This window comes from Manihot esculenta, chromosome 6 (genome assembly GCF_001659605.2).
Source record: "Manihot esculenta cultivar AM560-2 chromosome 6, M.esculenta_v8, whole genome shotgun sequence".
Lineage (NCBI taxonomy): Eukaryota > Viridiplantae > Streptophyta > Magnoliopsida > Malpighiales > Euphorbiaceae > Manihot > Manihot esculenta.
In genome coordinates this window covers 24,085,599-24,108,076 of record NC_035166.2, presented here as the reverse complement: position 1 = coordinate 24,108,076, position 22,478 = coordinate 24,085,599, and the positions used below count along the sequence as shown (strand labels likewise).

Genomic DNA, 22,478 nt, shown 5'->3' with positions numbered 1-22,478 from the left:
TATAATTAATACGGCCTGCAATTGCTTCAAACTTAACGTTAAAATTTTTGAATTATTATTAAAGAAAATTTAAATTTAAGTTTATAGAATATAATTCAATTGCTTCTGGAGCTTGACTTTGACACTCTAATTAGAAATGAGGTAGAATAAAGTAAAATTTTTTAAAATATAATTTTATGAGCAAATTTTTTTATGGTTTTTAGATCTTAACAGTTTTTTATTGTTTAAAAAAAGGTTTTATAAAGTATTTAGAGATTTTTAAGAGAAAATTTTAAAAATTTAGTTGAAATTGAAAATTCTTAAAGGTTCTCAAGAGCCTTCAAAAACCTTTATAAAATCTCACCCTCTCTCAAATATATATTCAAGATTTTTAAATTTTAAAAAACCTTTAATTTCTTTTAGAAAACGTCATCCCAAACAGAGGTGAATATCTAGAAAAGAGTTTCCACCTTTTCTTCAGCAGAATTGGGCCTCTCCTCTCCTAGAGCCCAATATTAACACTGAAAGTGACCCAACCCATCAATAATGTTATGGGGTGGGAGGCACATTTGTATTTGCAGCTTGTGTTATCAATAAAACCAAGCATTTTGAAAATTCATTATTAATATTATTTCTTTTAATTGGATTTTAATTCGAAAGTTGAATTTCATATAAATAGATGATATGTTTTACACACTACGAAAAAGAAGAATAAACAAAATTCTCCGACCAATCATGTATTTAGCCAAATCTGAATCATACATATAAAAAAGTAGTAGCCAATCTGGAGAGTTATCTTGCAGTGGTGCATGGCTTGTATGATTGATATAGGTCTAATCACAACTGAAATCTGCTCGTCCTCTTTGCTTATTTCCTCCTAATGTGCGTGAACTATATTTGACTAATTACTTAATTAATTACGGAATTAATGGCAGAAATCATCATTGAAAACAATATGAAAATTTGAAATCTTGTCATACCTAACTTCATCATACCAAATTCTTAAACCAAGATTCAAGGACTATGACATATGTAAGAAAGAGATCTCTTATTTCTTCTGCGTTTGAAAGAAACAATCATCAAACATTTATTAGAAGTTACCATTTTCCATGGAAACACTACTTTCATTAATTTTCTTTTTCAATAATAATAAATCATAGGTATAGCTTAATTATCTTTGATGTGAAGCTGCAAGAAACTTTATAATTAAGGAAACACTTGATGTTGTTTTGTGATATAAGGTAAAGTTGTTTATTTGACATTTCTTGTTTAGAATCATTATTACATATTACTGTTTAAACTAACTTTAGAATAAATTACACGATTTATATAGTTTATTATTTTAAAATAATAATAAAAAAAATTCAATGTTATTAACTGCCATCAAAATTAAATTAAATTTAAAATAGATATTCAATCGCAATTATTTTTTTGTATACACTTAAAATATTTATAAATAGAATATATAATTTTAAAATAATTAATTTAAAATATAAATTAAATTAATTTACATGTTGTAGAGTTTTTTCGATTCAATGCATAGCAACATAAAAATTTTGAAAGAAGCAGGACGAAGAGAAAGTCAATGGGACATTGTATTGGAATAATAGACATGGATGAATGTGAGATTGAAAAAATGAAATAAAAATAATGATTACGGTAGGCTTTATTAGATATGGAAACAAAAACTAGATATTCATCATCATACAACAAATTATAAGATTCATGAACATTATTCGTTGACTTCAGATAGATAACAATATCAATTATTAAATTTAAATTCTTTCTTGTAATAAAATTTTACTACGAAATTGTAGTCATACAATATAAAAAATATTAATTTGCATGTTGAAAAAAAAAAAACATTACTTATTGAGTAGAGAAATTTGTAGAATAATGAAATTTTGATGTCGGTGTAGTTTCACCGTGGATGAGTTTTGAGCTTATCATTCAGACAAATCTTACCAACTCCACATTGTCGGAGACACGCCAATCCCATTCTCAAATTATGCTACATTCTTTACTTCTTTTATTCTTCCTTTTTTGCGCTTTCCTTCTTATTTCCTTTTTATTAGAAATTAGATCACCTACATGTGTCGGCAGCTTTATTTATTTTAATAATACTAATTGTACGGAATGAGCTTGGTTTAATAATACTAATCATTTTTTTTTTTTTATTTTTTTTATTTTTTAACTTTCCGCCTTGTGCTTTATTCTTTAGTAACGAGCTTGTTTTGACTTGCTCTTCTTCTGATGTTGGAACAATCAGTAGACGGGAGGGGACAAAACATGGTGTCTGAGATTACTATCCCCATTTTAACCCTATCATACGGCGTCGGTTAAAAACACATCACATTTTTGACAACTTCGATGTTGATGCTGGATAAACTACTACTGATTAATCACTATTAATATATAGATTTGTTTAATTTGCCCAAACTACTACTGATTAATCACTATTAATATATAGATTTGTTTAATTTGCCCTTCCTAATTAGGGGTGTAAATAAACCAAACCGTTCGTGAGCTATTCGAGGTTCGATTCGATAAAAACTCGACCGAGCTCGACTCGATTTCTAAACGAGCCAAGCTCGAGCTTAATTTTTAGGATTGTTTGGTAAACGAGCCAAACTTGAGCTCCACAGTATTCGGCTCGTTAAGGCTCGTGAGCTCGGCTCGTTTCTGAATTCATGAGCAGACTCGCGAATAGGCTCGTGAACGGTCTCGTTAAGCAAACTGAAATTACTATCATAAGAGAAATAAACTCAAACCCTGCATATACTTTAATGAGCCAAATCTAAATTTTTTAAAATTCAGCTCTATATAGTTTAGTTACACTCTTAAACTTGCATATATTTAGATCATTAAGATTTAAAAACTCATCTTTATAAGTTTACATGCTAATTTATAGATATACTAATTTAACTAAAATTATTTTAGTTTTAAACTTATTAGTTTTAAACTAAAACTCATTATACATGTAAATAAATTAAATTACTCAGCTCGATAAAAGCTCGATTCAGCTCGATAAAAACTCGACTTGTCAAAACTCGTTTGCTAAACGAGCCAAGCTTGAGCTTCTTAATACTCGGCTCGAGTTCGATATGAGTAAAGCTCGAATTCGGCTCGAGCTCGAAAAAATTTTAACGAACCAAGTTTGAGCTCTTTAAAACTCGGCTCGGCTCGGTTCGTTTACACCCCTATTCCTAATAAGAAGTTGTAAAATGCAATAGTAGTCATGCACACTGCATCATCATTATATATAATTCCTTCTGAGGAATCTTCTTCCTCTTTGCTTCCATAGTTTAAGTATTATACAGTCCTCGTGTGATTAATTAACAATGACACCTGAGCTTATGAAAACTCCTTTTTCATTTGTAATAATTTAACTAAATACATAATTTTTTTAAATTTAAAGTTAACTTATCTCACTTCAAATGAGATAATTAATAAAAAAGGATTTTTTACAAAAAATTTTATTTCAAACGAGTTTTTATACAAGTACTATGAAAATCCACTAAAGCTGGCACTATAACCAAATTAAGGCGATTAAATGAACGATTTTAATCTAGACCGTGTATTGTAAGTCTGGTTGACTCTTTGTTTTTCTATCTAATAATGGAGAGGACAGCCAGCCAATTTTAGCCTTTTGGAGGGACTCGCCAAAATGCATGGAGGGGCCTGGCGTAGCAGCTGTATCTTATGCTAAGAAATCAGCATCTTAGATATGAGCAATGGTCCAGATAATCTTGTTAATTAAAACCCTGCCACCATTTCCATGTTTCACAATCAAAACCTACCCCACCTTTCTCTGATTTAATTCGCATTCAGTTAATCATCTATGCTTTACTAAAATGACGACAGTTGGGTATTTTCAATCAGAAATGACTGCAAGTTTTCCCTTCCTTACTTATCTAAACTTGGGTTTTTTCCTTGTGCTGGAACAAGACAGCCACGAAAATAGCATCATAACTGCTCATAATTATGATAATTTGTTACACAACCAGAACCAACGAAAATTAAGACCACAAAATTAGTTTTCACTCTTGAAATTTTCAGTACATTATTACAGCTGTTTTGGAAACAAATTAATACACAAAACAAAGTAGACAAGAAAAGGAAAAACAGCAACACAGATTAAAAGCCACAGAAATATTAGCTTAATCGGTAGTTAATGAGAAAAATAAAATAAAATAGAACACCCCTGTATGATCAGCAATCAGCATCTTCTGTATTTGTTTAGAGATATAGAGAAAGATAGAAGAATGAATTTACAGTTCATATCTGGTGGTAGGCCTCGAAATTTACTCCTGTTAGATCTTCTGATAGAGACGTTAACGGACAGCTACTGAAATATACTGAATTCCGAGTGTGAAGCTGTCCTTCTTGCCATGGGCTCGGCCTTAATTCTTCCATCTTGATTCCATTCATCGGAAACTGAAACATCGAGTCTATTTTGTTATCGGCATCCCAAGAGAAAGCTGCATTATTCTCCATCATACAGTTCATCTGATGTCCTGTACCTGTATAACTGCTTATATTTGAGCAGTTGCTGGAACTTTCTTTAGCCTCGTTCAAGAACATAGAGCTCATTCTTGAACCAGAATTGTCGGAGAAATCTGTTGCACTCACGCTTCCATGGTCGAAACTTGTTAAACTTGGCATTGAAGTAAATGAAAAGATTGAGCTTGTTTCGAATTGGGTTTGATCAAAGGGTCTGAGGTTTGGGCGTTGCAGACCTGGAATGCTTGAGTTATACCTGCCTGGCTCAATCCCTGCTGAGAATTCATAGTAGGAGAAGGGATCAAAGATTTGCTTGTTCATGAATTGCTCTCCTGAATTTTCTGTTAATCCATTGCTATAGCAAGTAGTACCGTTAATGAGAAAGGTTGGCTCCTGTGTTGCCGTGTTTGCCACAGCTGGTAGCGCTTTTGACTGCGGAATTTGCAAGGATACCTTATCTACACAAATCTTCTCCTCTTTCACTTCCAGTGCTTCAGTTATTGGCTTGTGGGTTGCTGGGTCTATACCTTGCTTCATGAGCTTCTTCTTCAAACAAGAATTCCAGAAGTTCTTTATCTCATTATCTGTTCTTCCTGGTAACTGTGCTGCAATTTGAGCCCACCTGGAATTGCAAATGCAGAAAGATAATATACCCGTTATTTCCATTTCTGTGCAGATTAGATTATGTTCTAATTAATTTGATATACCTGTTACCCAAAACTTCATGAAGACTGATTACAAGATCCTCCTCTTGTTGTGAGAACATTCCTCTCTTGAGGTCAGGTCTCAAGTAGTTAATCCATCTGAGTCTGCAACTCTTTCCACACCTTTGCAGGCCTGCACGTACGAATCAAACAGTGAGCTTAAGATTATTTAAGAACCAAGATTGTAACTTAGACAACAGGGCCAAAAAAAAAAAAAAAAATACGACAAGTGGATGAATTATAATTAGTGGTTACCAGCTAGCTTAGGAACAGAACTCCAGCAACCAACACCAAATCTAGTGATGTAATTGTAGAGTTTCTCATCTTCTTCTGGTGACCATAAACCTTTCCTTAATTTCTGCTTTAAGCAGCAAGCATGTCTCCCCATTTCTTGCTTGAAGATTATAGAAAGAAGGAAAATGCTATAGAAGGAAACTTGAAGCAGCAGCACAACCCAACAAGAAGGAAGCTCACTGGACGTTTTCCAACATCTATAAATATATATATATATATATATATAGAGAGAGAGAGAGAGAGAGAGAGCTACAAAGTATGAGAAGTGGATGTGTATTTATATGGTGTATATATAAGGAGCTACACAAAAGTTGATACAGCTTCTCAGCTTTTTATTAAAATTTAAATAATTTTTTTCTAAGTAAGCTTATTTAACTCAGAATAAATTATAACTTAATAAAATATTATTTTTAATAATAAAATATAATGATAAGTTAGTGTAAAATAATTCCGAATATTAGAAAGTGAAAGATAAAGGCGGCCGACACCCTAGTGCTACAGTGAAGGGTGGGGTTCAATGGAAGATATAATACTATTGACTGTCATGGAACAAGGAGAAAGACGTACCTTAAAGATCCAATTAGCCGAAAATTTATGATATATAAATAAAAATAACATAACTTTTTTCTGTTCTTTTGGGTGTGCCCTACAAAATATGGTCAGATTCAGATGAAGGTTGGACCAAAATGAAAAGGGTCTTCTTCTTTATTTATTTATTTTTGCTGAAACAGACAGAAAATGTATTGAAAAATGATAATACAATGAAAATGAAAGTTTGAATTAATCTAAAACAATTAATGAACCATGTGTTATATATAAAACTAAATATATAAAATTCTTTTTGATAACTTGTACTTCCAAATACTTGATTGCTTTCAATTTTTCATCATTAATTTTCTTATTTTATGCTTCACTTTTTTTTTTCTTTTATATATAACACCATAACAATATTTTTCATTGATAAAATTCTACATTTTTTTCTAAAAAGAATTATAATCAGCAAAATTATTGATTTTTTTTTTGGAATTTTTGTGCAATTGTGTAAAAATTACTTGCTTCAATTAATTTCTTTATTATTGAAAGATAAAAAAAATTCGTATATATATAAAGGAAGAGTAATGTTTAAAAAATCAACAATATTAGGCGCAATCAATATACACAATAATAAAAGAGTGCATGCATTGCACATGCACATTATATATGTAGGACATATATATTAATCACAGTAGTTGCCCCTTAATTATCTATAATTATCTTAATTTTTTTAAAAAAAGAAAAAAAAATAATAAAAAATTAAAATAAATGCCCTTTATTTTTTTAATTAAAAATTAAAAATTAAAAATTAAAAATTAAGGGATAAAACCTAAAATCTCTCAAATTTATTCAAATGCACTTATCACTAAATTAAATATATGAGGGCTAAATGCCCTCTATATATAACATAATTTAATAGCGTTTAAAAAATTATATTATAAATAGAAGGAATTTAGTGCTCATAAATTTGATTTGGTAGTAAAACGAATTGTGCATTATAAATAAGAATTTCATCAGAATTAATTTAATTGATTTTTTATTTAAAATTAAAAAATTAGTTTTTTATATATTTTTTTTTTCGAAATATATTAGGTTAAACAAAGTTTTTTCTTATACATTGTTTGCTTCTTTAATCATTATTAGAGGATGATTCAATTTTTTCAGAAGGCATTTACATGTGATTTTCTCTTTTTTTCCATATATATAAAAATTCGGCAAAAAGAAAAAAAAAAATACTACTCTCGCAGAATGGTGCTGGCTTGTTTAAAGTTTTTGCAAAATGTTTCCTTTAGATCTCTAATCAGACATGTCAAGTTTTTTTAAATAAATTTTTCTATTTTAATTGAAATTTAATTTGACGAATTTAATTATTAGACTTACATTATTTTTAATTTTAATAATTAGATTAATCAAATCATTTAAATAATAAAAATAATAAAAATAATTTAAATATTTATTTGTTATTTCAAAATTATTAAAAAATTATTTTAACGAATTAAATAAAATATGTTTTAATTAAATTATTTCCACTATTTTTATTTATATATAATTAAGTTTATTTTCGCTATACTATTTTTTTATATTTTACATTTAAATATTTGAGTTTATTATGACTTAAATTTGAGATAAAATAATAAGAAATATGGTAAATGAAAAGTATAAATGGAAAAAGAGAGAGAGAAAAAAATAGTATTAAATATATTATTCGAATATTACATTTTTCATCAATATGGAGTTTTTTATATTTAATTAAAATATTAAATTATTGTTAGTTTAAGTTTTCTTTATCAAATTTTGTTTAAATAAAAAACAAAAAAAATTATAATTAAATTAACAAAATTAATTTTCTTAATTAAAATTAAAATTAATGTCAATATTTAACTCTTTTTATTATTTTTTTTAACATTGCATTGAAAATTCAGTGGGCAGCTGTATGATACAAGATCAAAACCAACCCAAAAATAGACTCACCTCAAATGAGTGGAAGTCTAACCCGTAGAAAAACCCAGCCCACTTTATTACCCAGGACACCTGGCTATCATCAGCACTGCGCAAGTCACCACCAACTACATCCCCACCGACAATCCATTAGCACCGAGCAACACCAGAAGTCGCACACTAGGAGACCCAAGAAAAAAACCGAAAAAACACAACAAAAAATCCCATGCATGCTAATTAGTAGAAAAATATAGAAGCAAACAACGCAAGCAAAGGCCTTTGCCACCATTCCATTACCAAGAAACACCGCCCAAGTAATCAACTACCTACCAAAGCTCTATACTCATTATCAGCAACAAGGATCGGCCTATGGCATTTTGAGTATTTAATAGTCGTGGAGTCATTTTGAGGAGCCCATCAAGCTCCAAGCGATGAAAGCCACAAGTCCAGAGCCCTCCGACGAGCACCACACAGAATAGGGACAACAAAACCCAAAGAAACATAGATAAAAACCCTCACAGATAAACCCAAAAAATCCTGAGAAACCAAAACAAAAGAAAACTAGACACGAAAAATTGATCACACAAAGAACCACCGCCGGAAGGCGACGAAACCACTTCGCAACCTACGCTTGCCTTTGCTTTCTTCTGCCCTTTGGCATTCTCTTTCTCTTTTTGTCATTTAGCTTATTTTTATGCATGCATTTACATTTTTATCAATATTTTATTAAATGAATTGATTACGCCTAAGTTGTTGAGGAAAAAATAAAAGTCGAACCGAGATCATCCGGTGACTCTCAATTTTGTTAACATGCCACTTTTTTTTTTTTTTTTTTTTTCATTTTATTAAATTTTGTATGACCTGTCATTTACAATTTCTTTTGTAGTTTTAGGGCTTTAGTAGCCTTGGAAATGTAATTTTTTTTGCTGTTAAAAAAATATATTGAATTTTTAAATTAAAGAGAAAACTAAAATTCCACGACCCACAAATAATGACATATTGCAATTTATTGGGATTTAAAGGAATTGAAAAATCAGCCCAATTAGGTAATTCAGCCACCCCATTTGTATTATTATTATTATTATTATTGAAATGCGGTGGTCATAGCAAATTGAATTACCACAGGCAGCAAATATTCAATATTCAAGAAACCACCGAAATTAGATAATATTATATTTATATTTAGGACATGCAGCTTACACTTACGTAAACATTATTAAATTGAAAAATATATTATTTTCAAATAAAAACCTTTAATTTGACTAAGTAATAATATAGAAATTAAAAAATAAATCTTAACCTATCTCATACATATGTAGGCTGTGAATGGAGGAGGGCAATCCAATGATCAGAACCATAACCACTCGTGGACTTGCATGTATCCAAATATTATTTTAAAGACTTGCGAAATTAAAAAAAAAAATATTGAATTGAATTTTTTTAAATAAATAAAATTCGATCCTTAGCCCCTCCACCATTTCCGAGTGGATCCTACTCTATTTTAAAAAAATTTATCCGATAAATAAATAAATTAATACAATCTTATCGAAAGGAGCTGGCTACTCCACCACCGTCTTCAATGAAATTATAAAAACTTAAATTTTATCTTTTTCTGATAATTGATAATCTGATTAATTATTTTATCTTTAAATTATAAAATATAAATGAATATCTCTATTTATTTATTTCGAGTTTCTTGCTTCATAACTTTTAAGTAATACTCGTTTAGGATCTTGGATCGCACGTGAAGAAGAACTTGTCGAAAAAAGCGGTGCTCTTAAAATTGGTTGAGAGGCATGCACTAGGGACGATATAGGGTATTTTCAAGTTTTTTATTAAATAACAGATGGTTGCTTATACAAAGCACCATTGTTGTTGGGCTGTCAAGGTTTAGTGAGAACACGAGTTTACCAATATATTAAAAACCATACCTATTCATTCAAAATCTCGTATCGTATTGTCAGTGTCTTGTGTTGTTAGAGACTCTCAACCGTTTTCTCCTACAATTTGAGTTTCTCCTTTTGATTCCAAATTAACAAAATGCAAATTAATGAATTATACCATCTAAAATCCCCCCAAACGTGCTTAATTTCTGCTGGCGGGCTCTAGTTAATGTTGTCCCTTGTCTCTAGTCTCTTCAGTCTAAGAGAGTCTTGGTTGATTCTTCATGCCTGTTGTATCATGCAGTCTCTGAGAATGTCTTGTATATTCTGATTCAGTACCCTTTTGTCCGCCGCTGCTGGTTAAGCTCGCCGTTGGGATGGCATGCGCCTTCTGCATCTTCTCTAAATGAGTGGTTTTATTTAGCCTTCTCTTCTGCTTCGGTGGAAAATGCCTCTCTTATGCTAATGATCTTATGGGCTTTGTGGCAAAATAGGAACAATGTTGTTTGGAAGGGCCATGGTCAGACTGCAAGTGGTGTGTTCTTCATGACTCTAAATTTTTTGCAGCAATGGAAAGAAGCTCGTGTCAATTCATCAGTAAGCACCATTGTCGACTCGGCTTCCCCGGTTTGGTCTCCTCCACCGCAAGGTTGGATCAAGGCGAACATTGATGCCTCTTTAAACTTGCATTACACAATGATGATGGAAGTTTTTATGGCTGCTAAAGTAGGCTCTTTTTATAGCCAGATGGATGCAAAGTGTGCTGAAACTATGGCATTTCGGGAAGTATTGAGCTGGATTAAAGAGTGTGGATGAGATCGAGTCCTTTTCGAATTGGATGCTCAGGTACTTGTGAGGTCAGTTAATTGTGTTTTGTTGGATAATTTATGTCTTTTGACCTCTTGATTCAAGATTGTAAACTGCTTCTATCTAGTTATGAGGAAGCAAAGTGTGTTTTTGTTCATAGATTTGCAAATGATGTCGCTCATATTCTAGTAATATCGGCTCATTCTGAGTCAGGTTAAGGAGTTTGGGTTGATGTCCCTCCTCATATTGTTTCTCTGCTCTCTTTGAATTAATGAAGTTTTCTTGTTTTTTCAAAAAAAAAAAATTTAATACATCAAAAATAAATGATATTGCATCGCATTAACCCAGTAAAAAATATTGTTTAATTAAATAAAATAAATTACATTTAATAAATTTAATGTCTATATGTTAGATATCTATTAATAAAAAAATATAAATCAGCTTGTGATTTGGTATACCGGACGTGTTTCTAAGAAAGTTCTTTAATTTCCCATGAACCTAACTCCACTTAGCATGGGCTTGGAATGAAGTAACCACGGCCCACAAGCCCCAAAAGTGTAACCATGGGCCAAGTACATCAGGGTTTAGCCATTTCTATCTGCATCCTTTGATGGTTTACAAAGTTAGAAACTAGAGATGATGAGTGCAGTACTTTTGATTGTGGAAAGTGAATGATGTGAAATTTTGTGATATGGGATAAAAATTTATGTATTCTGCCTTTTGAAAATTACACATAAACTCATGCTGCAACAAAATTTTTAAAATAAAGTTATATATGTTCTAAATTTTAAAAATATGCACGAACTAATTGGCCTTTTATGTTTTGTTTAATAAAGTTCTTACTTTTGAAAAAAAAAATATAGACTTTAACTAATATAGTTTTAACAATATGAAACTAATATGTCCAGTTGCTTGCTTGGTTTTTGGTTAGGATTGTGCGGTCGGATCAGTGGTCTAGAGGATTTACTGTCACTTTCCTTGATGGGATTATGTGGTATTATTGGTGGGTTGGTGATGGTGAATGATGGATAATGGTTGTGTATGCAATTGTCTAGGATTGGAGTGTGATTTTCAATTTAAATTAGACTTTTTATGAATTGGACATTTTATGTTCTTTGAGTTATAAACTTTGATCTATTGGTTATAGACCAGGATGATCATTCGGTCGATTCGGTTTAAAATCGAATCGAACTAAATAAATTAAAAATCAAAATTTTAATATTTATGAAAACTGAATTGAATCGATCTGATTCGGTTCGATTCGATTCAATTTGATCGGTTTCGATTTTAATAATTTTTTTATTTTTTAAACATTATTTTTAATATTTTAAAATTTAATTAAAATATTTTAATCTTAATATGATTTAATTTCTCTATATTATTGAAAAAATATATTATTATCACTAATTGGTTCGGTTCAATTTTTTCAGTTTTTTTATAATTAAAATCAAACCGAACTAAAATAATCGAAATTTCTAAAATTAAAAATCAAATCAAACTAAAATATATAAATATTAAACTAAATTTTCAAATTAATTCGATTTGATTAATTTTTTAATTTAAATCAAATACTGCTCGCTCCTATTATAGACCGCTACATCTTGTTTTGGCGGTTTCAAAGTAAGAAAAAGAAAGAAATTATAGAAAAAAAATGTTGAAACTAATTATTCATGAAATAAATAAATTAATAATTTTTTCCTTAATGAAAATAAAATTTCCAAGTGACAATGATCTCGAAAGTTGAAATTGGCTAGGAAAACCCCACGCTAACCTTCTTTCGCTTTATCTTTCCATTCCGGCAACATGTCCCTCTGAAAATGTTCAATCAAATTCCCTCGCTTCTCCAGGAGCTTGCGAAGTCCCATCAAACTTTATCAATAACCAAGCAGTTGCATGCTTCGATCACCAGAGCCCACCTCGCACATGACTCATTTTATGCTACTAAAATTTTAAGATTTTACGCCCTGAACAATGACCTTCGATCTGCTTGCAACCTGTTCGATAAAACTCCTCAACGCAGCGTTTTCCTCTGGAATTCCTTCATTCGAGCTTTTGCCCGAGCCCACAAATTCAATGAAGCGCTGCTGCTGTATACAAAGATGCTAGGAACCCCAATCAAACCCGATAACTTTACTTATGCATGTCTTATACGAGCTTGCCATGAGAACTTTGACCTCGATGGGTTGAGACTTGTACATGGAGGACTAATTGTTTCTGGGTTGGGATTGGATTCCGTTTCCTGTAGTGCACTAGTAACAGCTTATTCAAAGATGGGACTTGTTAGCGAAGCGCGCCAGGTTTTTTCCAGGATATCTGAACCAGATTTGGTTCTGTGGAATTCTTTGATTTCTGGTTATGTTTATTGTGAATTTTGGGCTGAAGGGTTGCGGTTGTTTAATGGAATGCGAGAAAATGGGAAGCAGCAGCCAGATGGTTACACATTTGTTGGGATCATCTCAGGTTTAATGGATTTTAGTTTGCTGGGAGTTGGCCTAGGGATTCATGGGCTATGCTTAAAAAGTGGCTTTGATTGCAATGCTTATGTAGGCAGTGCACTTGTAAGCATGTATTCAAGATTCAAATGCATGAATTTAGCATATGGTGTTTTTATCAGTTTATGCCAGCCTGATTTAGTTGCGTGGTCTGCTTTGATAACAGGATATTCGCAGTCTGGAGATCATAAGAAGGCACTGTTGTTCTATAGGAATCTATCTGTGGAAGGTAAGAAGGCAGATACCATTTTGGTTGCCAGTGTATTGGCGGCTGCTGGCCATTTGGCAGATGGTAGGTGTGGTTCAGAGATTCATGGTTATGTTCTTCGACATGGATTTGAATCTAATATCATGGTTTCTTCTGCTCTGATAGATATGTATTTGAAGTGTGGTTATGTAGGATTTGGGATTCGAGTCTTTGACGGTTCGCCCAATAGAAATATTGTTTCCTACAATTCAGTAATTTCAGGTCTGGGTTTGCATGGACTTGCTGCTCAGGCTTTTAAACTGTTCGAGGAGATGATAGAGAAAGGGATGAAACCTGACGAATCTACATTCTCTTCTCTTCTTTGTGCTTGCTGCCATAGTGGCCTTGTCAAAGATGGCTGGGAAATTTTTAGGATAATGGTGGATGAGTTTTACTTCCCTCCTAAAACAGAGCATTATGTTCACATTGTGAAGCTCCTGGGGATGGCAGGGCAATTGAAAGAGGCATACAACTTTATCTTGTCCTTGACACAGCCAGTGGACTCTGGAATTTGGGGAGCTCTTTTATCATGTTGTGATAATCCTGGGAGTTCTGAGTTGGCAGAAATAGTATCCCAGCATCTCTTTGATAATGAGCCTAGAAAAGGTTCTTACAGAGTTATGCTTTCTAATATTTATGCCAGTGATGGGAGGTGGGATGATGTAAAGAAGATGAGAGATGATATAGACAATTCTGGAGTAAGGAAAATTCCTGGCGTTAGTTTTATTGGAGGTAGTTGCAGTTAATCAATGAAATGATACGTTGTATCTCTGATCATCTTCAAACCCGATCATGCCGATTATCAGAGGTAACGCTTCACCTAATACCTTTTATTTTATGAGATTCCACGCTTAAATATCTCATTCTGCATATCTCTTATAATGTGAAATTGAGTTGCATAGAAGTGGTCATTTAGTTATACAATCAATCTGGTGCTTCCTTTGTTGAGGGCACTTGGGTTAGATACAACATACAAGTACAATTGGTTGAGGAATATAAGCAAAATATTTGCTACCAGGTGATCTCAGTTTTTCATAATCAGCAGGAATCTCAGAATTTCTTGTGCTTAAATTTTCCCACATGAATAACAAACAGCAGTAAGAAGACATTACATGTATACTTGCATAATAACAAGTACAGTAGAACATACAGTGACTTTACCATTATCAGAATAACTTGCGATTATTTGCCTGAAAAACATAAGCATGCCGCTAGGCCAGAACTTTATTCTTCAGATGTCACTTGGCCTTGGCGGCAAGGATGGGAATCTACCATTGAATTCAAAACAGACATGGGGATGAATGAAATCTTTGGGATGTTTCTGATCTTGTGATTTTCCTCTCCGCCATCAGGTTTCAACCTTTCGGCATGTTCATCAAGCAAAGGCAGCAGATCCAACTGCTTCAAAGTAGTGATGTACTGCAAACCTTCAGGGAGCATCCTTAGACGCAAGCAGTTGTGGAAGTGGAGGTATTGTAAGCTTGGCAGTGCTCCCTCTTCAATTTCTGTCCATGCCTCAAGAACATGAGAAGCAATACTGAGAACCTCAAGCTTTGGATATCCACCTGCTTTGCAGAATTCTTTCCCTACTTTCTGTGCATCATAAGCATGCCACAAGGTTAAGATTTTCAAATTGGGTAAAAGCTGAAGAACGGATGTTGGGTTCTCGGATAAATGGGAGAAACCTAATCTTAACTTTGTAAGACTTTCCAGTGAGCCAAGCCAGCCAGGTATCTTATCTAGTAAGCCCTCCAGGCGAAGTTTCCTTAGAGAAGGTGGAGGCAGGAATGAATCCAAGAGCACAAGGTGTTGCTTGTTGAAAGTATGTTTTGCTTCTAGAGACAGGCAAAGAAGACCTTGCATCTTCATTATGGAGGTGTATAGCTCACCAGCGTTCTCTTCAGCAACATCCATCACTCCAAGTTTTCTGAGCTGAGTCAGCTTATCCAATTCCTCTGCGATGCCACCCCCAGCATGCATACCAGTGAGTGTCAAGAGGTTTCGTAATCTTCCTATTCCCTCTGGCAGCTTCATCCCACTAACATTTATGTTCTTTAACATTTTGAGATGCCTTAATCTTGCAAGACTAAGGACCTCAGGTGATAGTGTTGATAAATTCCCACACCATCTGATATCTAAAGTTTGCAGTGCTTGTAATTTACCAAGTCTTGCTGGAAGCTCATATATGTTGCTGTGTTTCAAGCCGAGATATGTCAAATGAATTAGGTCTCCCACTTCATCTGGTAACCTCTGGACTTTGGTATCTTCTAGATCTAGCACCCGTAAAAACTTTGCCCATGTCAAATCCAGCCAATGTCCTTCCAAATGATCTTCATTCCCAAACAAGAATAATGACCGAGGTCGGAGATTGCTTAAATTGTGCCCGAGTTTCATGATATCTGAAGTTAAAACGTGCCGTGCTGCAGAGGGCGTAGTCAAATCTGAATTGGCAAGAGTAGTCGCAAAATTTTCACGAATGAACATGCGATAAGGAGAAGAAACAGTGAATTTAGTTCCATTCTGAAGGTGTTCATCCTTCACTTGAAGCATTCCCTGGTTGACCAGCTCATTTATGTTCTCCTCTGCTGTGTCCTCCAATATTTGTCCTGTTTTTCCTTGTACCAGACCTTCGGCTACCAACAGACGGATCAATTTCCCCTTATGTATCCAGTAATTTTCAGGGAATATACAACAGTATGTCAAGCAAGATTGAAGGTAATAAGGTAAATTTTTGTATTTTAAGTTGAATGATACCGAGGAGGATGCAGGTGATGTCTGAGCATCTTTCTGTCCGGAAGCTTGTACCTCTTCACCTTCATTCTCTTCCTTCCATCCTTCAATGGTTGCCGAATTGAGTTCCAGCTGACTTTCTTCCTTCCCATAAGATTGTTCCTTGTTATGTTTTTGCTCTCCAGTTTCTTCTTCTTCTATGCCTGATTCTGCCATTCGGCGGATGAGTTCATCAAGTTGAGATTCTATCTTCTGCAGTTCACTCCTGAAGCATTCTGTCAACGTCAACCTATTAGATCCTATTTGCTTATCCATCTGAATGATGAACTCATCAACTTGGTCGTCCATGTCATAAACCAAATCTCTAAGTTGGTTGACCCAGGTAGAAAAAGCATGATTGATGTCTCTGCTGCCACTGTCTCCAAAAAACTTCCCAAACTCCCGGAGTGAGCCTTTTATATGTTGGATTTGATCATTGAGGCCAACGAAGGTCCGAGTCTCTTGAAGTGACAGGGATTCCAACCTCTGTAGGAAGAACTTAACCAGAGCCTCTGCCATTTCTGCGCAATTTTATAGAACAGCTGGTTATCTCAAAGGACAGAGGATGATGAAATTAAAACAATTTCATGTTTTATAGTGAAATCCTTCGTGGTCATTGGTAGAGGTAGTCCATTATTTTCTGTGTTCTTTTGCTTGAAGTTAAAGCAATTTCATAGGTTTTTTCATAATCATCGGCGAAGAATTCAATCAAAATAGACAAAAGCTTGGCTGCGTCGTTGACTTTATGGTGGAGACTCCAAAGCAGAAGGAAACAGTTCCTTTATGGATCTTTCACAAAATGGTCGAGTAGATGGAACAAAAATGATTGGTTCTCAAATAAGAGGGCCAAGCCATGGGCTTGTTTTAAGTAATTTAACCGCAAAGAAAAATGAAATATAATTATTATTATCATATTGACTGATGATAGAAGTAGAATGTGTAGTAATTGGTGATCAGTATTTAGTTTAAATTTTAAAAATGGATTGAATCGAATTGATTTAAAAATTTTAATTTGATTTTTTATACATTTTGCTTCGGTTTGATTTGAAATTTTTTCATTTAAAAAATTTCAGTTATTTTAGTTTGGTTTGGTTTTGATCAGAAAAAAATTAAAAAAATCGAACTGAATTAATTAGTGATAATAATATATTTTTTTAATAATATAAAAATTAAATTATATTAAAATTAAAATATTTTAATTAAATTTTAAAATATTAAAAATAAAGTGTAAAAAATAAAAAAAATTATTAAAAATCGAAATCAATCAAACCGAACAGAATTGAATTGAATCAGACTGATTTGGTTCGATTCAGTTTTTAATCAAAATCGGTTCAGTTCGGTTTTTATAAACACTAAAATTTCGATTTTCGATTTATTCGGTTCGGTTCAATTTTGAACTGAAACGATTGAATGCTCATCCCTATGCGTAATTCCTAAATACGGATTGAGAAACCCTTGATATATTTCAATAGATAAATTTCAAGAAACAAATTCAAGGCCTGGAGCATAACAACTTGTACAAAAAGTTCAAAGGTCTAAACACTGAACACAACAACAAAACCCTAAAACTTGACCTATTAAAGATTTGGAAAATCACAACCTCACCAGTGCCACTTCCTCTTAAAACGCCACTCACTTAGATCTCAAGCAAGCCACAAAGACTGAAAAAGAAGAATATGCTCCATTGATAACAATAGAGTAGAAAATGAGTTAAAATTGCTTCAGCTGTCGCATTTTATTTTATTCTAAAATATCAATATATATTATTTTAATTTTAACTTAAAAAAATCTACAAATTTTTAAAAGCATATAGTTTTACCTTGGGTTTGATGTGTTCCATAAATTTCTTTTTCCAAAGATAGAAACAGTGTAAAAATATTATTTAAAATACTAATAAAAATAGGACATAAATAAAGTTGATGACGATTCCTATGTTTCAACAGTGAGCGTTTAATAAAATAAAATCTCAATTTTGTGAAAGTAAAATATATTTTAAGTTCCAAGTTTATATAAGAACAGAAAGCAGAAGTGACAAAACATGGAGAGAGAAGGATGCACACAGGGCCATTGCAATGAGCAAGGACCAGCGGCAGATTCACTGCTCTCTCTTCTTCAGCTTTCCTCTTCTCCCATCAACTTGTCCCAGCCCCTACTTCCAGATAAATCAATAGAAACCCCTGGGCCAGATGGGTCTCTTCTTCTTCAATGGCCTCTATGCATCTCATAAAGTGATCACAGCGCTTGTGGGGTCATCCTTATTGTCTCATTTAACGAGATGATCCATGTGGGTATTTCTGATTTTGGCTTCTGTTAATATAGCAGTTTCTTGTTAAATGTTGAAAATGCTAGTTTTCAAATTGCAATGCTGATTATCGACTAGTTTCATGAGTGAAGATTCAACGTTTTTGGTTGCATTTGTGAACTATGTATGTAATATTATGATGGGGAAAAGAAAACAAAAAGTCATTATATAGTTTGCTCGTTAAAAGGCAGACCTTGTTTTCCTTTCTTTTCAATCTGTTAATGGAAATGTACTGAAAAATTTTCCTGACGTTACATTACCACGCTTTCCCAATTTTAAGTGTTCCTAACGGGACAAGAATGCTAATCAGTCAATGAGATTTGTGTGTTCCTCTGGTTTATTTTATGTTCATGTTTTAGAGTTTTGGTATTTTCCCTCATTTTTTTTACTGATTCACGTTGTCAGTAATTGAGAAACTTATCGTGTTTTTGTGATGAATATTAAGGGGCAATTAGAATTGTCCTAATCTTCATTTAATTTCAGAGCTCAAACGTTTCTTTTCTCTATTCTCGCCCATGGACTGGTTTTACACTGTGAAACTCATATTTTTAAAAGATATCCCAAGATTCTGATTGGTATTTGTTAAGGTAGCACTTTTATCTTCACCTAGTCATTTGAATTAGTTAATTTCATGATCTCCTATTGGTTATGGTGTGAAAGCTTTCCATCTTTGATAAATGAGTCGGTTTAATATTGAAGTTGAAATGTGCAACGTGTTTCAATCTGAAATGTTAATTTCAGGAAATGAGTTTGGGAAGTAGGCTGAATGAAATATTTATGAAAGAAATCTACTGATCAGCTTGGTTGTTTTATGAATGTCTGACAGGAAGAACACAACCATTTCCTCTTGACCTCAGGTTTCATGTGTGGAGGAATGCCCTGTTAGAGGTAGCAGAGTTGCATTTTCAATTTGCAGAGATAGTTTAGGGCAGACAAGCTTCTCAACTACAATTCAGATTACTTGCGAAGCTAGTTTTGACACTTTGCCATAAGTTATGATAATACTTCCACCTGTACTCTACTTTTCACATGCATATCTTCAAAAATTCTCTGATCTTTAGTTTTTGCTGTAAGGTGTTCTGACCCCATGGACTGCATTTTCCATCACTGCAGTTGGATAAGAAACGATGCTTAAGTTATAGTTTTTCTTTTGCATTTATGTTGAGCAATTGTTTATTATTCTTATTATTATTTTTATTTTGCAGGTTCAAAACTTTTCCATGCGTGTTTCGTCATCTTCTGACTCAACCATTCATAAACTCTTTAAAGGTGTGAATATCTTTGGTCAATGCTCTACCCAAGTTGCATAGGGACTGTAATATCTCTGATTTAACTGCATCAATCCACATAGTTTCAGTTGATGTTCTCATAGAGGTTTCAGTTGATGATCTCATATCTGGAGATAGGGTTAATAAAGGAAGAGAGAACATGTTCTTATTCCATGGAGCACTATTATAGAGTCTCTGTGCACTGTGCTTGTATATATTATCTTTAAGATGATCAAGTATTTATTCCATAGAAGTAAAAAATAAAATGGGGGGCTTTTGCTTTCTTTTGTGCTATCTTTTATTTGCTTCAACCCTAGGAATGCTCGGGGGGTCTTGAGAAATATTGGTCTTACAAATAGTAAATTTGGATCAGAAATGAAGGCCACTCATGATCTAACTCACAAAAGATAAAACATTGGAAGAATTCAAGTGATGCTTGAAAAGAATGAAATGCACAGACCTGTTGAGGTATTGAGCAATGTGAATCCTGATGGGAATTACAAATACAGCACATATCAAACCATATGTTCAAAGGAACCAATGCTTGCTCTTGGCTCTCAAGCCTTTTCTGCTCCCTTACCTCCCAGCTTCACCTATCTCTTTTGAATCTTGCACCAAGGCTGAAGAAGGTATGCCGAGTACGGGCTTGTGGCTATAAAGACTCATGGTCCACCATATAAGAGTTGTATCATCTACAAATTCTTGCTTCAATATTGGCATCCTTTTGTCTCATTGAATGTGAAAGTGTGGAAATGCTGCAGAACCACTAAAAGAACCTGAGACATTTTATTTGTAAACCCAAACAATGTTACTGTCTCCTCTGCGTAATATGTTTGCACTGATGGTTTTCTTAACCTGTTGTTGTAAATCCAATAAAAGAATTTTTGTTTAATTTCTGAGTAGTTCTTTAATTGCAAATAATTCCTGTATATGTTTTTGGGAATCTTGTAGCGGTCAATTCCTGCTATATTTTTAGGAGTAAATGATATACGGTGATCTCATTCCTCTCTTGGGTGGGCTTGTATTTATGAGCTTTTTAATTTGTGGTCGATTATAAGAGAACTCATTCTTATTTGGACCAAGTGTCTAGAAATGCCACCACTTGGTATTTTTCAATAACCTGTTTATGGTAAAAATTAGTTGCGAAAACCAATCCAGAAATCCATGAACAGAAGTAAATGAAGTGTGATTGGCAATTCTGAATTCTGTTCCTGCATTTCTTGTTATCACCACATATGCAGAGGGAAACTAGAGATGGGTCAGTGATGAAATGGGAGGTGAACTGAGATGACCAATGGTTTTGCAGCAATTGCCAAAGGTCAACTCTTGTGATCTCTCATCCTTGAGCCTGCACTTAATGTAAAACAAGATGCTCTATAAACACCACTTCCTTCATAAGTATGGTATATGAATTGAGCTTACTGAAACACCAGCAACAGTGGTACAGCAATCTGTACAGAATACAACCTCAGTTTTCTATTTGATCATACAACGCAATTCTTGGATGTTATTTGGATTCGTAATCAATATTTGACTTTGTTATTCTTGGATATAAAGGAAATCTGAAAAGGCCTATGCTGTGGCTGATGCCTAATATAGTGGCGGTACGTGGAGTTCCTTTTTCAGTGAGAATCAGAATCTTGTTAATAGAAACAAGAATCAGTTTATTGTTAGTAGGAATACAGAATATAGAGGCTAAACTTTGCCCCTCGTCAGCCTATTAGAAATCTGTGGCTACCAATAGGCTCAGTGGCTGCTTTTGAAGCTTTTAATCAACAGACTAAACATGCAAGCTTGAAGTTGAACAGCCCAAACCTGCAAACCAAAACGTGCTTTGGTCCAATCTCATGTGATGCCAGTGAAGAGTGAACTAAAGGGACCAGCTGATCAATTTGTTGATTTCCCCTTCTGGTTTCGCTTTTAAAAAAAAAAAAAATTTGCACGATGGTTTTGGGGGATAGCCAAATGTGTGCTCCACCATGTAATCTATCTATCAAGAGACAATGATGATGGTATAATCACTGGGTGCCAATGAAAACGTTTTTCAGGGAAGTGGGTACAAAAATCATTTTAGTTTCTTGTCCTACATGTCAACTTGTTTCAAAATTATGTTTATTAGTAATTGCTAGCTGCAAAATCACAAGGGAAATCTTTTTTTTTTTTTTTTAAAAAAAAAAAGGAGTATAAATTGCAGAATCATGGTATGAATAAATAATAATATGGTCAAATATTAACAAATACTGAAGGTATATATATAAGCATGAATGAACCATGGCAGATGGCTTGTCGCTTTTCTGAGTTTGGTGAAGGCAAATCTAAATCTAATCATTAGGGGCATTATAACCTACAATGCTCTTTTTTAGTATATAATCATTGCAATGATCATCATACTCTTTGGTTGATCAAAGCCTCTCCTCTCATATGCTGCAATCTGACCCACATGGAACAATTGCAGAAAGCTTGCAGCTGAATATTTAAAAGAGAAGAGGAAGCAGTTGATATACACAATTTTAAAATTTAAAAAAAAAAAAGGGCACACGTTAAGAAATATATTTAGTAAATGGCTGAACGAAACCAGTGACTGCAAATTGTAGAGGCAGTAGGACATGCCCATAGCTTTTCTTAGTCTACACCAAACTCGAATAAAAAACCATATTATAATAAAAGATGGGATTGCTGTTTACATGTTAAACCATCTTCTTGCAAAACTAAAGAAATTCTAATCCTTAGTTTGGTACATCATAATCTCTCAATGTCC

General features: G+C 33.3%; 4 protein-coding genes and 1 pseudogene across 5 annotated transcripts; 3 read left to right on the top strand and 2 right to left on the bottom strand.

Annotated features, from left to right (window-relative positions):
- Positions 1–4,002: 4,002 nt before the first annotated feature.
- LOC110618083 (MYB-like transcription factor ODO1) lies at positions 4,003–5,695 on the bottom strand. Of its 2 annotated transcripts, XM_021761113.2 has the most exons (4): positions 5,442–5,695; positions 5,190–5,319; positions 4,854–5,104; positions 4,003–4,754 (listed from the first exon to the last, which is right to left on the bottom strand). In XM_021761113.2, exons 1-4 carry the CDS (start codon positions 5,572–5,574, stop codon positions 4,258–4,260), a joined length of 1,011 nt encoding a protein of 336 aa, XP_021616805.1. In that variant the 5' UTR covers positions 5,575–5,695; the 3' UTR covers positions 4,003–4,257. The 2 variants fall into 2 exon arrangements, with proteins under 2 accessions (XP_021616805.1, XP_021616806.1); XM_021761114.2 differs by having other exon boundaries at positions 4,003–5,104.
- A 3,248-nt stretch (positions 5,696–8,943) lies between these two features.
- Positions 8,944–10,651, top strand: LOC110617931. The gene is made up of 2 exons (XM_021760929.1): positions 8,944–8,998; positions 10,140–10,651. Exons 1-2 carry the CDS (start codon positions 8,944–8,946, stop codon positions 10,649–10,651), a joined length of 567 nt encoding a protein of 188 aa, XP_021616621.1.
- A 1,604-nt stretch (positions 10,652–12,255) lies between these two features.
- Positions 12,256–14,871, top strand: LOC110617405 (putative pentatricopeptide repeat-containing protein At1g64310). The gene is made up of 2 exons (XM_021760153.2): positions 12,256–14,189; positions 14,734–14,871. Exon 1 carries the CDS (start codon positions 12,460–12,462, stop codon positions 14,125–14,127), a length of 1,668 nt encoding a protein of 555 aa, XP_021615845.1. The 5' UTR covers positions 12,256–12,459; the 3' UTR covers positions 14,128–14,189; positions 14,734–14,871.
- Positions 14,415–16,956, bottom strand: LOC110617403 (probable disease resistance RPP8-like protein 2). The gene has a single exon (XM_021760152.2). The coding sequence runs from the start codon at positions 16,667–16,669 to the stop codon at positions 14,606–14,608; it is 2,064 nt and encodes a 687-aa protein (XP_021615844.1). The 5' UTR covers positions 16,670–16,956; the 3' UTR covers positions 14,415–14,605.
- Positions 16,957–18,069: 1,113 nt separating this feature from the next.
- On the top strand, positions 18,070–20,647 carry LOC110617930 (annotated as a pseudogene).
- The last annotated feature ends 1,831 nt before the right edge of the window (positions 20,648–22,478 follow it).

Coding starts and splice junctions, on each gene's coding strand:
- LOC110617405 (XM_021760153.2), top strand. CDS start 12,460: ATGTTCAATCAAATTCCCTCGCTTCTCCAGGAGCTTGCGAAGTCCCAT.
- LOC110617403 (XM_021760152.2), bottom strand. CDS start 16,669: ATGGCAGAGGCTCTGGTTAAGTTCTTCCTACAGAGGTTGGAATCCCTG.
- LOC110617931 (XM_021760929.1), top strand. CDS start 8,944: ATGACATATTGCAATTTATTGGGATTTAAAGGAATTGAAAAATCAGCC. Junction 8,999..10,139: donor TGAAAAATCAGCCCAATTAG/GTAATTCAGCCA, acceptor TGTATCATGCAG/TCTCTGAGAATGTCTTGTAT.
- LOC110618083 (XM_021761114.2), bottom strand. CDS start 5,574: ATGGGGAGACATGCTTGCTGCTTAAAGCAGAAATTAAGGAAAGGTTTA. Junction 5,320..5,441: donor TTCTGTTCCTAAGCTAGCTG/GTAACCACTAAT, acceptor TCGTACGTGCAG/GCCTGCAAAGGTGTGGAAAG. Junction 5,105..5,189: donor CATGAAGTTTTGGGTAACAG/GTATATCAAATT, acceptor TTGCAATTCCAG/GTGGGCTCAAATTGCAGCAC.